Below are 15,247 nucleotides of genomic sequence, written 5' to 3'. Positions count from 1 at the left end.
CGTGGGCATCTCGCCGACCACCTCGTTTATATAGTCCATGGTCTCCTTGATCTTCATGCAGTGGCTGCTTGTAGTAAAACATTGTGTTAATGGATAAATAACTAACTATGTATATACAGTGAAAACTCTTTGAAACGGACAGAGACAATTGGGTTATTTCTGTCCGCTTAAAAGGAGTCCGTTGTATGGGTATGTATTTTGGATGATTCATCAAAATTTGACTAAAAATGTCCGCCCAAAAGGGTTGTCCGGCTAATCTAATTGTTCGTTATAAGAATTTTCACTGTATGTACAATTATGTTGCGCTTTTGGAAATTTTCCCCTGCAAGGGTGGAAAATAGGTGAAAATGGGTTGTAGAAAAACTCTTTGTTCACTGCCGATTGGCTTTTAACTAATTCCCTACGATGTTTGTAAAAGCCGTGTTTCACACTTTTTCGAAAATCCACTGGCTTAGGTGGAATGTGGGAAAGGGTCAATATGAAATTTTTGTAAAAAACCTTGATTATAATTTTTCTTTTTTCTGTTGATTGACTCCAAGTCTTTGTTTGTTCTTGAAAGCATCTATATAAAATATTAATTTAGACGATTGTGGAAATTAAAATTCTCTGGTTGAATACGGGGGGGGCACTCCAGATAGAATTTTAATTTCGCACGAGCCAAAAACAATAATAATGAATACCCAGTTTGCCGGATTGGTATATAAACGTACCATTTGGGCAGCGTATAATCGTTGGCGGTGATATGCTGGCACTTGCAGCTGTCCAGATGCCAAGCGAGTGATAACACTTGCAGCTTCCCCTGGGACCTTTCCAATTTGGTGGCACGCTGCGGCAATACCACAGGCAACTCCTCCATGTGCCAGGTATGCAGCTGGCTTTGCTCGTGTTCGCTCGTATTCGCCGAAACGGAGGGCTCCTCGATGTGCTTCACTTCGATGAATGCGTATTCGTCAAGTCCAACAGTTAAAAGCAAATTACATAAAGAAGGCGTCTTTCTGATGCTGCCGCCCATTCCGAAATGGCGTTTGAGAAAGCCGACAGCCTGGCTGTCACAGTCCTGACAGCAGCGACAATTGGTGTTGGCTTTGCTGCTGAAAACAAATCCGGACGGATTGTTCATGACAAAGCGCGTGGAATAGTCGGCATACGAGATATGCGTCTGACTGTGAACGGAATAGAGGATGATTTCAGATGAAACAAGCTTAAAGATCACCGCACTCACTCACCACTTGTCAATGTTAACATTCAATTTGGTGATGCGTCCAAGGGGCATGGCCGCTTAATAAGTAATTTGCTTCCGTAACTGAAATCCGAGCGAATTTTTACAAATAATTACAAAAAGAGAAGAAAAAAAAAACGAAAACAAATACGAAACTAATCTCACTGGCTACTAAAAAAAAAAAAAAAAATATTAACTTAAAATTTATAGAGGGAAATAGAGAGCTCTGATTGCTTCGCTAGTTATTGTAGTATGCCTCCGAGTCCAGGCGCTGCTGATAGGCCAGGCGCTGCAATATGGTCGGATGCGTGTGATGCCAGCGTGCATAGCAGCTGTCGTAGACTGGAAAGCTCATGTGATCCGCATAGATCTTGATCAGCGCCAGGCGCAGCTGCATGGAGTAGCCCAATCGGTGGGCAAAGCGATCCGCTGCATACTCGAAGCGGCGCAAATTCCACAACATCAGAAAATTGGCCAGCGTCAGGTATGGCGTCATCGCAAAGCGCAGCACAATAATGAAGCCGACAATAATTGGACACAGGCCCGGCACAAATCCGACTGCCTGATACAGCTGCGGGCAGTGGAAGAGCAGGCCGAACAGCACCATGGTCAGCAGGAAATGCACCTTCATTATTAATGTGGCCTTATAGAAATGTCCCTTCCTCCAATGCCCCAGCTCATGGGCAACAACGGCCACCACCTGTGGATTGCTGAGGCCGCGTCCCACCTCGTACGGCTGCAGCTCCTGGATGGGCAGACCCTTATTATAAAGCAGCGTATCGAAGATGACAATGCGCTTCAGGCAGCAGCTGCCATAAAAATAGGCATTGCTATACTGCATCGATTTGGTTCTGATAATGAAGACACGGGACATGGGAAATCCGGTCACATCACAGACTTGTTTGATATCCGCATAGAGGGTGGTGCCCGGCGGCAGGCGACGCTGATGGCCAATGCATGGAATGCATAGATAGGGCAGAAAGAAGACCAAAAATATCGTGAACAGCGCCCACAATACCCAGAAATATAGAAAAAAAAAATAGCCAAGCGATTGGACACTAAACACAATCAGCAGGGTCAAAGGTGCAAGTATGATCTGTGACAGGACAATGGACAATAGGCCCATGCAAAAGTATATATAACAGGGGAAACGATGCTGTGTCCCGTAGCGCAGCTCCAATATGCACTTGTCGTAGAGCAGGACGGGCAGGCAACGCAGCGTTATATAGATGGTCAAGTAGAAGACAAAGATCAGGCTAATCCAAATCTCTTGGCTGGTCAGGCTGGACAGTGTGCTGGTGGCCAGGCCCCAGACAAACGGATAGAAGCCAAAATACAATTCCAATAAACTAATTATCATATCGATGACATGCTTCCAGATGAACAACTCCATTTTGTGCAGCTCATAGATGCGGGCGCGATGATAGATTTCTGGCGGTATTATGCCACGCAGCTCCTCCGGCACCAGAATGGCGCCCAGGCAGGTCAGTTGCTACTGGACGAAAATGCGTTTAGGGAATCGGTGAGAATTTGGCGATAAGTAGCACACATCAATGGCAACTCACCTGTCGCTTGGCCAAGATTATTTCCCATATGTGATCAATGAATAACACCAGCATCAGTATATAAAGCAGATGGCGCGGTTCTAGCTTCGGCCAAGAGTCGTAGAATACCATCGCTCAGGATAAGATCATGTTTCCAAAACAAACAACAATAATGACAAAGAAAACAATCAACAATGAAGATAGCACACATATACGAGTATGTCAATGTATGTGTATATATTTATACTCGAAAAATGGCAGCCAAATGGCAGATAACAGATGTATGCGAAGCTACTTTGTTCAGGATCTGGACGCCTCGAGCTGTTCCAAGCGCCCCAGACGATGCAGCATTGTTGGGTGCGTATGATGCCAACTGGAATAGCAGCCGTCCGATATCGGAAATGATAAGTTATCCGCATAGAGCTTGAGCAGCGCATGCCTCAGATGGGTGGCATGGCCCAGCTTGAAGGCAAACTTATCTGCCTGATATTCAAATTGGCGCGTCATCGTTAGCATTAGCACATTCGAGATGGTAAAATATGGTGTCAGCACAAATCCAAAAATGATGACAAATCCGGCAATGATTGGCTGTACGCCCGGCTCAAAGCCAACCGCCTGATAGATGGGTCCATGGGGAAAACAGATGATAAAGAGCAGAAGGGTCAGCAATAAATGCACTTGGAACATCACAATGGCCTTGTAGAAGTGCCCATTCTTCCAGTGGCCCAGCTCGTGGGCAACTACAGCGACCACCTGCGCATTGGTCAGGCCCTTGCCCTGGTCTTCCGCCGGCATCTGGGCGGGACTGTGCCGGCCACGATTCAACAGCAGCGTATCAAAGATCACAATACGCTTCAGGCAGCAGCATCCATAGAAGAAGGCATTGCTGCCGGCAGCGGGATCTCGAACGCGTATAATGTAGACCTGACGTATGGGAAACCTCACGCGAGCAGTTAGGTACTCCAGATCCGCTTGCAGTGCTAGATTCTCGAGCGGCACACGTTTGCCAAGGAACGGATCAATGATGCACGGCACCAGCAAAATGACCACCACGGTCAGCATTACGGCAGCCGCATACAGACCCAGAAAGGCATACTGACCCAAAAACTGCACCATCAGTACCACCACGCTGACCAACAATGCCATCAACAGCAGCGAGCAGATGATGTCCAGTGTATCGCATAGAATGCGATGCAACCATCTCGGCTTGGATCGCTTTACCAGGCTGGTTATGCACCATCTCTCATAGATGTGACCCGGCAGAGATTTGATTGTGATGTAAATGCTAAGTAGGAACACATATATGATGGACAGGCACACCTCGTGCTGCATCCAATCCCAGATAACGCATTTGCCGGCGACGCGCCAAACGAACGCATAGAACCCAAAATACAATTCAAGGCAGCCGCATATGATGACCACAAAGAGCGTATTGACCATGATGAACCAGCTCTTGTGCAGCTTGTATTTGCGCATTTTGTTAAACAATTCCTGTGATAAATATGGACCCAGCACCTCCGGCACTTGGGGCACATCATAGACAATAAGGATCTGCAAGAGAGATTTTAGGGGCACAGTTTGGACTGGTTGGCACATGGCATATGGCATATGGCATATGGCATATGGATATGGCATTATTACCTCGCGCAGCAGCAGATACAGCGACCAGAGACTATCCGCGACCAGTACGGCTATAAGGATATAGAGTATAATGGCGGGATCGTGCCAGAAGGAGCCAGTCATTGTTTGTGCCCCCAACTTAAATTTGACATTTTAGCCAAATACATACGATATACATATTTTAGAATTTTTCATATACATTTTTGGTGTTCGTTTTCAAAGTCCTGGCTATCGCTTGCTTTATTGAAATCTACACAATATACAACTAAACAAGTGGCTACTACAATACGATACAATACGGAGCGAGAGTGAGAGAGTGTGTGAGAAGCTAAATGCTTTGGTCTAGAGACTTGAAAAGCCAGCTTGCTCTGGCATTTACTGCAACTTCTTCTGTGACTGGCCCAGCTCCTTGAGGCGTGCCAGACGCTGCAGCAGCGTGGGATGCGAATGATTCCAGGTGGAGTACAACCAATCATAGACAGGAAAGCCTAAATTGTCCAAGTTGAGCTTGATCAGTGCACGGCCCAGTTGATGCTCAAAGCCCAGCTTATGGGCAAATTCATCCGCCTGATATTCGTAGCGACGCGACAATATGGTCATCGCAAAGTTTATGATCGCATTATAGGGTGCCATCACATACGTGAAGACAATCAATAGACCGACGAGTATGGGCCGTGTGCCGGGCTGGAAGCCGAGTGCCTCGTAGAATGGTGCATACTTGAACAGATAGCCAAAGACGAGAAACATGAGCAACAGATGCACCTCCATAATGACAATATTCTTGGTGACATGTCCCAGCTTCCAGTGGCCCAGCTCGTGGCCCAACACTGCCAGCACTTCCTCATCTGTGCAGCCCTTGCCCTTCTCATCATCCGTCAGCTCCGAATCGTCGGCCTTGCCTTTGTTCAGCAACAACGTATCGAATAGCACAATACGCTTGGAGTTCCACAGGCCGTAGAAATAGGCATTGCTGTGCGAGGAACGTTTCGAGCCCTCGACCACATATAGCTTCGTTAGCGGAAACTTGAGTGATGCGGCCAAATCCTCAATTGACTTGCGCAGCGGGCCCTCCTCCAACGGCGTGTACTTGTCAAACAGCGGGGCAATGAAGATCGGATAAATGGTGAGCAGCACCAGCGATATGACGCCAGTGAAGACCCACAGCCAGATGAAGAAATTATCGCCGCCGCGTTGCACAATGAATATGATGGCCGCCGTAATGGGCAGCATAACCACTTGTGTGACCAGGAAGCCCTTCAGTTGATCCCAGGCAAAGAAACCTGCCGTTTGTTTATTGAAGCCATGCTTCTCCTCCAGTACAAAGATTTTGTACAGCTTGAACGGCAGCGATTTGAATGTGGACAACACATTCGAGATTAGGACAAAAACCAAACTGACGACTATCTCGTTGCTGGCGTCCCAGTGCAGACGATCGACCACATTCAACGACAGCTGCCAGATCAACGCAATCAGTCCCACATAGAGTTCCAAGCAGAGCAGCAGCACATCCATAAGCAGCGCCTTAAATATACCAAAGTTCTCCTGATCCAGGCCATATTTGCGCGCCTTATGGAACGTCTCCTCGCTCATGTGCGCCTTGAGCTCATTGGGCACAGTCAACGCACTGCGATAGACTTTCACCTGCGCGTCAGGGATAGGAAGAGGGAGAGTGCGACTCATTAACAACAATTGCTATGGCAATCAACGAACTTGGTTGACATTTAACGTGCCGCTAAATATATATACATATGTATATCAATACGTATGTATGTACGTGCACAGATGTATCATAAAATACAAGCAAACATTTATTGCCGCCTTTAAATACTGGCACGTGCCGGCATACGCCCATATTGACTCACCTGGCGTAAGGCTATATAGATTTCCAGTGCATTCTCAATGATGACCAATGCCAATATGCTGTACAGCACGGTGTCTGCTTCTAATGTGGACATTTTCACCTGAATTTCATAAAATTAATAAAGACGTATACTTCAACAACGCCGCACTCTACGGCTTGCACATAAAGCCTTTAAAAAAGTGTTGCAAAGCGTTCGAGTATCGATTGTACAGCAAAAGCATCGATTACTTTGAGCAAGCGCAGAAAGTTTTTCAAAAAAATTTTAATTTATTTGACTATTTTCGGATTAAAACAATTTTTTTTTAATTAAGACTAGCGTATTTGCACATTAAAACTCTCCACACTGGCATCGGCTATCTGCTTGTGCATCTCATTGACCTCAGCCTGCGTCATAGTGCGCTCCATATGTCGATAGACAATCCGAAAGCATACGCTGGATTTGCCCGTCTTTGGATGCTTGAATTTGTCCACCAGGCGTATCTAGAAATTCAAAAAAAAATAACTAGCTATTATGTGCATATGTGCTTTTGCTAACATGACACGCACCTGTTCCACGACATCCCCAGCTACCGAGCGCACCAGGTCATAGAAATCGTTGGGTGAGAAGCCAGCATCGACCTCCACATCGGGCGGCAGCCAGAAGGATAAATCGTTTGTACATTGCGGATAATGTGAGATGGCTTTGTACTTGGGCTGGTTTTGCAGATCCTGCTCACTGAACTGTGATAGGAATCCACTGTCATTGGACCAAAACAGTCGAATGTCTGGTATATCGAATAGTATCATGGCCAGGCGCTCCAGACCCACGCCAAAAGCATAACCAATCGACTGATGCACGCCCGCCTGCTGCAGTATCTCGTGGCGCATAATGCCGCAGCCGAGCACCTCCAGCCAGTTGTCCTTGAAGTATATTTCCAGTTCCCAAGATGGCTGTGTAAAGGGAAAATATGTGTCCACCCAGCGATACTTGATACGCGGACCAAATAGCTCCTTGGTCAGGCCAACCAGCACATGCTTCATCTCGTGCTCCATTAGCTTGACGGCCTCGAGGGTGTGGCAGGGCTGTTTAGTCTGGTCCATGCACTTGGATGAGGATAAAATGCGCTTTGGATCTGCGAGCGAACCGCTCCACGTCTCCTCGAACAGTTCCAGGCCAGGATTGCGCTCGAAGAGCTTATCTTTGGTGACCAGACGCACTGCGTCCGCCTGATGGAACACCGGATAATGTGTGCTATCGATCTCATCGCGCCTGTAGACCTCACCAACAACCAGAAAGTTGTCCAATCCACCAGATATCAATTGCACCTGATGTGCTGTCGTGTGGGCGCGCAACAAGTGCTCCCGATTGATATAATAACAGTCCGATTTCTGGCGACTCACATGATCGCTGGGTATAAGCAGATTATCAAAGTTCTGCTGCACCGTCACCACCGGATTGAGTTGGTCATAGACGGAAAATAGTGGATTTCCGCGCTGATTGCGATAGGCGCCATAGAAATAATTGACAATGCGCTGGCGCATTATCGACAACGGATGATCCCGCTGCAGATGCTTATTGAGTCCCAGGTGCGACAAAATCTTTGGTGTCACATTCGTCCAGCTGTCCGTGGCGTACGTGCCACCATTGATTTCCAATTGCAACGGCTGCTGGGGCGTCGTTACTTTCTTGGCCTCCTCGGCGGCACTGCTGGCCAACAAGCGACGGCGCTGTTGGCCCGTAATGCCCAAACACAGACGCGAGCCGTGCACACGCAGCGTCAATAGCATTTTCTATGTTGTTTTTTATTTACTAAATGGCCAAATATTGCATTATATGTATTATAAAACAACAGCTGCTTCTATTGTAACGATAGTATCGATATGCGTGCACCCAAAATGTATCGATGTAACATCGGTACCACTTACCAGGGCTGCCAACTAATTTACAATTACAGTCGATAATCGGCGCCTATCATCGCAAATTTAAACTAATTCTAATGTATTCGTATATTCAAACTGGCTCTCACATCAAAAATATCTCTAGGCTCGGTTAACGTTGCACTCTATTGTCTAGCCGTTAGGTTCAGTTTGTGAGCCTGACTTTCTCTCAGGCTATGGTTCCAGACTTCAGTCGTTTGTTTTGATTATTTTTCATGCCGATACTTAAAAACAATTGAGTTATTTTTAAAAATATTTTTTTTATTATTTTGTACAAAACATCAACATTGTAATATGCCTAATTTGTATTCACTTTTAATGGCAAATCATATAAAAAATGCGATGATGAGTTTTACAGATCGTAACATATGCTCATTAAATTATAAGTTTACTTTTGAGATGCTCGCTTCGGAATATAGAGGTGCTTCTCTGTGATTAAATAAATGAGGTTGAGCGGTGGTGCATATATATTGTTCTAGACCAGTGGATAGCTGGAGGCTGAGGCAATGCCGCACTGATTGTCTGCATTGCGCGCCATCTTGATGAAGCCCTTGTCGCCCCAGGTGGTACCCCACGAGTTCTTGACCAGCCAATAGTCCTGGCCACTCTCATCGGTGCCATAGCCCACGACGAGCACACCATGATCCAGATTTTGTGGATCACACTGTGGCTCATTGTAGATGCCCTCGGAGTAGAACTGGAAGGACTCGTGAGAGGCATCAATCGCAACCGAAACGGGTCCAATGGTGGCCACAGCCTCAGCCATCTTTTTCTCATCACCCTGGGGTATATCAACGGAGCCGCGATCCGTGGCGCCAATGGTGGCCTTGTTGAAATGGCAGGAATCATCAATGCCCTCATATGGATACGATTTCTCGGTATCGATACCACCATTATCCTTGATATAACGGAAGGCATTGTCCATCAGACCACCATTGCAGCCATTGTTGCCGTACTTGGTGGAGCAATCGACCAGGTTCTGCTCGGAGAGCGAGATCAATGTGCCTGCCTTACGGAAATGCTGACCCTCCAGAGCGCCGGTGCTGGAGAAGGCCCAACAGCTGCCGCAATGTCCCTGATCCTTGACCTCGGTAACAGCGCCCTTGCTGCGCCAATCCACAGATTTGGGTATCTTGACATGCTCCGGCGAGATGAACGTCACGCCCACAAAGCTGGGATCAGATGCACTATAAGGATACAAGATTCAATATAAGAACTGGTGTTGTATGGCTTGAATAAGGGAGGCTCATGCTCACCGCAGCTGCTTGTGCAGCGTGTAGTTGAAGCCATTCATTGTCGTATGGAACTCATGATGCAGCATATCCGCGTATTTGTTAACGGCCATCTTGAAGCTAACTTCGCCGGAGGCATAGCGCTGATTGTGCTTGGCAATCTTGTGTTTGTTCTCATTGAAAATCTTCAGGCGGAAACGCTCCTCGGTCTCATCCACATAATTCTTGCGATGCTCCAGCTGCAATGGAAGAGAGCGTACGTATAAGTATTTATGTATATAGACATGTCTATATGCCACTCACGACGACTTGTGCTTATCAGCGTATGTGTTTCGACTGTGTTATCAGGACTTGTTATTAGCATTGTACCTACTCTCCACGGGCAGCGATTAGATAGCTCCACGGCTACGCCAGCGAATGCACATGCCCAGCCCACAACAGTTCAGGGGCGGGCGAAGTTCACATTTACCTAATGTTTGCGCTCAAAGCGAAGCATCGACTTCGATTCCGATTCGGATTCGGATTCGAATTTAAATTTATTGCTCTTAAGCATCTAATAAGATAAGCCGTGACACCTCTTATCGGGGCCCAGAAACAAAAAGGTGGCAACAGCTAAAACCCAGTAGGCCCATAAAACTAGCCATAAACATGTTTACGAGCCTGTTAATAATTTGGGTAAAAGTTGTAAAAAAAAAAAACAGGATAGTAAAAAAACAGGTAACTGAGCCGAACGAACCTGACTAGGAAATACCCTGTAACCAAAATTTATATATATATATAGTCATCTACATCGATGCGCTTCTTCTTACCCCTAATCCAGAAACTATAAAGAGCCGCCTCATTCTCAAATGACCTCCGCGTCTATTAACTGATTGTTATGAAATTTTCAGGTGTTAAATATGTCATTTAAATGCCAAACGTGTTCTTCATTTGCTTCACTGCAATATACCCATCAATTTGCCATGGTTACAGAGTATCAATGGAATGACAAACATTCATTTGGTACAGTAAAAATTCACCAAGTGCTGTCAAACAAACTGGTCAGCCCACATAAAGTCTAATTACAAGAGGCAAAGCAGTAATTGACGCCCTGACCGGATGACGATGACGATGACGATGATGATGATGACGATGATGATGATGACGATGATGATGATGATGATGGCTGTTCTGCTGATGATAATAATTGTTGTTGTTGTTGCTGGATGACTTGCTCCGATAGGCGCCCAGTCATCTGGAGTGTTAGTGCGGTTCTCGTTCCTGCATATAATTGCCATAATTCAGCTGCCCCAGCAGCAACTTGTAGCGCCTGCAGTGGCGGGAGGAGCAGGTAGGGGGGTCATTCGTGAAGAAGTAGAGAAAAACCCGGCCCGTACTTTATTGATTTTTCGCATTTGGAAATAAAATTTTTGTACGTTTATTTAAAAAATTTACACATTTTCAAAAAAAAGGCGTCGCCCTGGCTCCGTAAAAAGTTAATAAACAAAACGTAGGAACAGTAATTAAATGCACATGCGCTTAAAGCTACAAATATATATATAAATGTAGACTTAAGTCTGAATATACAGCTTTTTTATTGATTCGTTGACTGAATAGTTGTTTTTTTTTTTCATTTTAATGCTGCTAGTTTAGTTTTTGTTTGGCTTGCACTGCGTTTTGTTTGTTTGTTTTTTCTTGTTACTTTTCAATTTGTCAATAGATTTTCTGTTAATACAGCAAATGCCACACATGACGCTGAGTATCCGTTAAGACTATTTTTGTACTAAATTTAAATTTAACGCTAAGGCAACACTGGCGCACCGCTACAGTCGCTCCATTTCAATGGTGCAGCAGCTGTCATCAGCTGCTGCGCTGTTTGTCGCAGCAGCGGGCGCTGCTACTGCGGCCGCTGAAGTTGTGGGCTCATCGTATGCAGCACCACATGCGTCTGCCGCCTTTTGCTCGGCCAAATTTGCATATTCGCGCCGTTTACGCAGTATGTATAGCAGCACAAAACAGTTGATAACACATAATGCTATTATGAACACCACGGGCACCACAACATCGACAATAGTATCCAAATCACTTGGGGAATCGGCCATTTCTGTTTTATGTGCTTTATATAATTTTGCTTGATTAAGCCGTTTTCTTATTTGTTCTTTCTTGCTAGCTTTAACACGTTTTTCTGAATGACGCGCGTGCTTTCCTTTAATGTCTTACGGTTTCCTCACAATCTCTTCTCTCTCTTTTGCTCACACAAGTTTTGATTTTGGCGCGCGCGCACTCTTTCTCTCTCTCTCTCTCTCTCTCTTTCTCACTCTCTTGTTGGTTCTCCGCTCGCCGGTCGCAGCCAGTGTTGCGTCTGTTTGCTTTGAACGTCGGGTGGGTAATATCAAAAGTAGCAGTCTGCCCGCTTGGTTCGGCGCGCGACGTATACACACACACATGACAGCACCAAAAAAAGAACACACACATACACACATGCATATGCACGAATTGTGTATAGCAAATGCTATTTGTGTATGCTTTTAAGTATGCATGCAGGAATCGAAACCGTTTCGCATGAAGCGACCGGTTTATTTTTAATCTCTTTCGTATAAGAGCAATGATTTATTAGGACTTGTGCATGCATATGTACACATGTATACATATGCAAAATGTGAACCGGTTATAGCATGCCAATATCCACAAACACGCACACAAAGCCCAAGAGTAATCGCCCACTTGTTAATTCCATTTCGCCTATTTTCGTGCAGTTTGCTAAACTCAAAAAAAAAAAAAAAAAAAACAACAAAAAGCCCGCGAGCTTTTCGTCCCACAACAACATAGCGAAAACAAGCATTAACCCAAGTGATAAGCCCCACAGCAAGTCGCACGCCATTTCAGAGAATTCTGACGCTGTTCAACTTTATTATTGTTTTTTTTTTTTTTTTGCCATTTGCGCATAAATTGAGATGATGTTCATTGAATGGAAAAAAAAAATGAAAACAATTTTGATTGACAGTGTTTGAGGGGGGGCCGCCTTTCACACGCTTATCGCAATACATTCGGATCAAAAGTCATCTCTGCCTGGCGTTCGTTTTGTGTATTCCACTTCGTTCGGAATGTGCAAACCTCAATAAACACAATTAGCTTACAATAAATTTGCATATGTGTTAGTGAACATTAAACTCCTGGCCCGAAATGTACACAGATTGCAATTTGTCTATCGAAAGCGCTGGCCAATCAGCGACGTGTGCAAAAGAAACGAATTTCGAATGCGCCTGTCGCTTATGCTACTCCTTTTTTGAGTGCGCAGCAAATTTTGTGTTGCGCGCAAAAGTAGGCAACACTTTGTGTAGCTCATTTTAAAGTTGGGCCGTTACGAATTTAAAATTGAAAAAAGATGTCATTTTTTTATATTAAGCAGATAGATATAAATATAAATAAAATTGCAAAAGGGAAGTCAAACGAATCCTTTGTAAGCCATGTTTTCTTTGAATTTTTGTGCGCGTTGTTGATTTATGATTTAAATAAGACGCATTACAAATGCATCGACTATTTAAATGTAATTTGCAACTAGTCCAGTTTAGTCAATTTAGTCTAGACAAAGCTGGAAACCTTTGAAGCGTTCCATTCCCGATAAGAGTCGAACCACGTACATATAGCTAACAATAGCTGATAAGCTGCTAAATAATAATAGAGAGTTCAAAGCGCTCTACGCCGTAAACTAGCGCAGGCAGAGACAAAGAACCAAAGAGCTGGCCAAGTGGCCACAAATCAAACAGCATTAATAACAAATTAATCATGCATGGTAAATAAATAAACAAATCCCAATCAGACAGAAGAGGGCAATTGCTTAGGAATTGTATGCGAATCGCTTATCTGTTGTGAACTCGGCCGCCTGACACAAGCTGGAACGCGGTCTTATCACTGAAGCTGTGCCGCATAACGGTACAACAAAGCCGACGCATCGCCTCTATCAGGAACTCATGTGACAGAATTCTAGATAGATCGGCATCGAGCCGCGAGTCATGTGAGCCGGCATGTGACTGGCTTTTAATCAGCTTAGCTGCAACATATGCTGCTTGTAACAACAACAACAAGAACAACAACGACAAGAGCAAGAAATATTTTTGAGTAATGACTCAGCGCTCAGATATGCATCAAAAGCTTGAAACAATGGCTTCAATAACTAAATTAAGAAAGGCATTAATCATGCAACCTGCATTTGACACCTGCCACAAAACAGTTGGTTCGCAATTCGAGTCGTCGTCCCCTCCTCCCCATTCTTTGGTTCTATCTCCCGCGCATTACTCACCTTGAAGGTCTGCCACTCCTCCTTGATAACATCGGCATAGGAAACGGCCTGCGCCACAGCCACCAGGGCCAATAGAGCGAACAAAATGCGCATTTTAGCTAGAATTACAAACAGATAAACAATTAAACAATTGAAAATAACATACAAAATATTAATTAAGCCGAGCTTTAATTAGCTTAGAGCTTAACGACAGCTTGTCACGTGATGAGCTTTTAACAGACGACTTAGAGAGGAGAAAAAAAAAGGCTTAAAAGTGACTTAGTCACTGTTACTGAAAGTTAACTTGATCTCGTGACTTCTTCAAACAAATCAACTATTTCCATTTTGAATTTTCGTAATTGTTTATAAAATAAGTTAAAAAACAATTCAAACATTAAATCAAAAAACTCATTTATAAATACGTATAATTCAGAAGTGACTAGAAAGTAACGATTTCGATCATATCTTGGCCCACACACAAAAAGCACAAACAAGCTTCTCAGCTTTTGTTGTTGTACCGAAAAAGCTGAATTTCATCAGCAGCAGCAAAAACAATAACAGTAAATAACAAAGCATCGCAATGTTAAGTTTGCAGTGTTAGCGATTTATGTAGATAACATGAGCCATATACATGACCAATGGAACAGATGCGACCGACGCCAGTGGGCGGATATGCCAACAAAGCAGATAAACAAAAAAAAGAAAAAACAAAATACCGAAAAATTTGAGTGCAATGCGAATGCACAGTTTAGTTTTTGCTTCGAATTCGAAAAGCTTCGGTCGTTATCTGATCGGGCATTCGCCTTGTGTTTGTTGTTTTTCTTTTTGCCTCCACTCTATGCTCTTGTGGCTGCCGTTAGTTTTACAGGGTATTGATTAACGTATTTGTTACAGCAACATCACAATAATTGCGCCAAGTGCGAGGGTTAAAACAGGTTTTGCAACTCATGGGCAAGGTGAATCAGCAGACGCACACACTTGCATATAAATAAAAAATAGAGTATGGAAAGCAAGCAAAAATCGTATTGATAAGACAAACAGAAAAATAGGCCAAAGCCAAAGAGTGAAGCAACAGCTGAAAACGAAATGCGCAGAAACAGCAGCAGCAAGAAATGGCGGCGAGCGCAATAAACAAAGACGCCAAAGGGACAAGTAAATAAGAGACGAATAGATAGGGAAATAGAATAGAAAAAGCGATGCTGCTGGAACGTGTGAGAAAGTGGCAGAGAGGGGAAAACGCAGACAATGGCGACTAAACATTAAAATACATGACATGCATGGACTTAACTAATAAACAGTTAAGTATTCCAATGCGGACATGAAAATGCGTTGTGAGTATGCGGAAATTAAATTCTTACCTTTTGAACTGAATAACAACACTTTGCAACTTATTGCGTTCTAACTTTAACGTTTCGAGCAGCTACTACTTTAAAATTGAATTAAATTAGTACTTTTTCCTTTTATTTAATTATTAGCTATTAGCTTTTGCCTAAGCACCTCACTCGAACACTTTTCGGTTTAAAATAAATCCATCAGCGAATTGTTGTTGCCAAGAAATCTTAAATATATGTATGTAACTCTTTTTCATATATGGTC

At 44.2% G+C, this 15,247-nt stretch overlaps 6 protein-coding genes across 7 annotated transcripts in view; all 6 read right to left on the bottom strand.

The window, feature by feature from the left end:
- LOC6625881 (uncharacterized) overlaps nucleotides 1–1,354 on the bottom strand; it is a 1,580-nt gene extending 226 nt beyond the window's left edge. Inside the window, exons 1-3 of the mRNA XM_002049295.4 lie at nucleotides 1,227–1,354; nucleotides 711–1,163; nucleotides 1–64 (exon numbers count right to left, since the gene is read on the bottom strand). The exon at nucleotides 1–64 is cut by the window's left edge and continues 226 nt beyond it. Of these exons, the coding sequence (XP_002049331.1) occupies nucleotides 1–64; nucleotides 711–1,163; nucleotides 1,227–1,273 (564 nt within the window). The 5' untranslated portion in view covers nucleotides 1,274–1,354. The remainder of the gene's footprint in view (nucleotides 65–710; nucleotides 1,164–1,226) is intronic.
- Nucleotides 1,355–1,454: 100 nt separating this feature from the next.
- ste24c (ste24c prenyl protease type I) lies at nucleotides 1,455–2,927 on the bottom strand. Of its 2 annotated transcripts, none has more exons than XM_002049296.4 (2): nucleotides 2,785–2,927; nucleotides 1,455–2,711 (listed from the first exon to the last, which is right to left on the bottom strand). In XM_002049296.4, the coding sequence occupies exons 1-2, from the start codon at nucleotides 2,893–2,895 to the stop codon at nucleotides 1,458–1,460; spliced, it is 1,365 nt and encodes a 454-aa protein (XP_002049332.1). In that variant the 5' UTR covers nucleotides 2,896–2,927; the 3' UTR covers nucleotides 1,455–1,457. The 2 variants fall into 2 exon arrangements, with proteins under 2 accessions (XP_002049332.1, XP_015029477.1); XM_015173991.3 differs by having other exon boundaries at nucleotides 1,455–2,714; nucleotides 2,785–2,923.
- A 31-nt stretch (nucleotides 2,928–2,958) lies between these two features.
- Nucleotides 2,959–4,546, bottom strand: ste24b (ste24b prenyl protease type I). The gene is made up of 2 exons (XM_002049297.4): nucleotides 4,405–4,546; nucleotides 2,959–4,314 (listed from the first exon to the last, which is right to left on the bottom strand). Exons 1-2 carry the CDS (start codon nucleotides 4,504–4,506, stop codon nucleotides 3,064–3,066), a joined length of 1,353 nt encoding a protein of 450 aa, XP_002049333.3. The 5' UTR covers nucleotides 4,507–4,546; the 3' UTR covers nucleotides 2,959–3,063.
- Nucleotides 4,547–4,592: 46 nt separating this feature from the next.
- ste24a (prenyl protease type I) lies at nucleotides 4,593–6,423 on the bottom strand. Its single transcript, XM_002049298.4, has 2 exons — nucleotides 6,246–6,423; nucleotides 4,593–6,024 (listed from the first exon to the last, which is right to left on the bottom strand). Exons 1-2 carry the CDS (start codon nucleotides 6,336–6,338, stop codon nucleotides 4,759–4,761), a joined length of 1,359 nt encoding a protein of 452 aa, XP_002049334.1. The 5' UTR covers nucleotides 6,339–6,423; the 3' UTR covers nucleotides 4,593–4,758.
- A 68-nt stretch (nucleotides 6,424–6,491) lies between these two features.
- On the bottom strand, nucleotides 6,492–8,092 carry PheRS-m (Phenylalanyl-tRNA synthetase, mitochondrial). Its single transcript, XM_002049299.4, has 2 exons — nucleotides 6,791–8,092; nucleotides 6,492–6,724 (listed from the first exon to the last, which is right to left on the bottom strand). Exons 1-2 carry the CDS (start codon nucleotides 8,009–8,011, stop codon nucleotides 6,557–6,559), a joined length of 1,389 nt encoding a protein of 462 aa, XP_002049335.1. The 5' UTR covers nucleotides 8,012–8,092; the 3' UTR covers nucleotides 6,492–6,556.
- Nucleotides 8,093–8,401: 309 nt separating this feature from the next.
- On the bottom strand, nucleotides 8,402–15,232 carry CtsL1 (cathepsin L). Its single transcript, XM_002049300.4, has 4 exons — nucleotides 15,010–15,232; nucleotides 13,673–13,770; nucleotides 9,418–9,632; nucleotides 8,402–9,348 (listed from the first exon to the last, which is right to left on the bottom strand). Exons 2-4 carry the CDS (start codon nucleotides 13,763–13,765, stop codon nucleotides 8,637–8,639), a joined length of 1,020 nt encoding a protein of 339 aa, XP_002049336.1. The 5' UTR covers nucleotides 13,766–13,770; nucleotides 15,010–15,232; the 3' UTR covers nucleotides 8,402–8,636.
- Between the last annotated feature and the right edge of the window lie 15 nt (nucleotides 15,233–15,247).

This window comes from Drosophila virilis, chromosome 5 (genome assembly GCF_030788295.1).
Source record: "Drosophila virilis strain 15010-1051.87 chromosome 5, Dvir_AGI_RSII-ME, whole genome shotgun sequence".
In the NCBI taxonomy this organism is placed as follows: Eukaryota; Metazoa; Arthropoda; class Insecta; order Diptera; family Drosophilidae; genus Drosophila; species Drosophila virilis.
The sequence above is the reverse complement of the archived record's forward strand: the minus strand, read 5'-3'. Positions and strand labels throughout refer to the sequence as shown.

Excerpts from the sequence above, each read along its gene's own strand:
- ste24b (XM_002049297.4), bottom strand. The coding sequence starts at position 4,506 with ATGACTGGCTCCTTCTGGCACGATCCCGCCATTATACTCTATATCCTT. Across the intron at positions 4,315-4,404 it reads TGTATCTGCTGCTGCGCGAG|ATCCTTATTGTCTATGATGT; the intron begins GTAATAATGCCA and ends TCTCTCTTGCAG.
- PheRS-m (XM_002049299.4), bottom strand. The coding sequence starts at position 8,011 with ATGCTATTGACGCTGCGTGTGCACGGCTCGCGTCTGTGTTTGGGCATT. Across the intron at positions 6,725-6,790 it reads CTGGGGATGTCGTGGAACAG|ATACGCCTGGTGGACAAATT; the intron begins GTGCGTGTCATG and ends TTGAATTTCTAG.
- ste24c (XM_002049296.4), bottom strand. The coding sequence starts at position 2,895 with ATGGTATTCTACGACTCTTGGCCGAAGCTAGAACCGCGCCATCTGCTT. Across the intron at positions 2,712-2,784 it reads TAATCTTGGCCAAGCGACAG|CAACTGACCTGCCTGGGCGC; the intron begins GTGAGTTGCCAT and ends TTCGTCCAGTAG.
- CtsL1 (XM_002049300.4), bottom strand. The coding sequence starts at position 13,765 with ATGCGCATTTTGTTCGCTCTATTGGCCCTGGTGGCTGTGGCGCAGGCC. Across the intron at positions 9,633-13,672 it reads AGGAGTGGCAGACCTTCAAG|CTGGAGCATCGCAAGAATTA; the intron begins GTGAGTAATGCG and ends CTTCCATTGCAG. Across the intron at positions 9,349-9,417 it reads ACGCTGCACAAGCAGCTGCG|TGCATCTGATCCCAGCTTTG; the intron begins GTGAGCATGAGC and ends GTATCCTTATAG.
- ste24a (XM_002049298.4), bottom strand. The coding sequence starts at position 6,338 with ATGTCCACATTAGAAGCAGACACCGTGCTGTACAGCATATTGGCATTG. Across the intron at positions 6,025-6,245 it reads TCTATATAGCCTTACGCCAG|GTGAAAGTCTATCGCAGTGC; the intron begins GTGAGTCAATAT and ends CCTGACGCGCAG.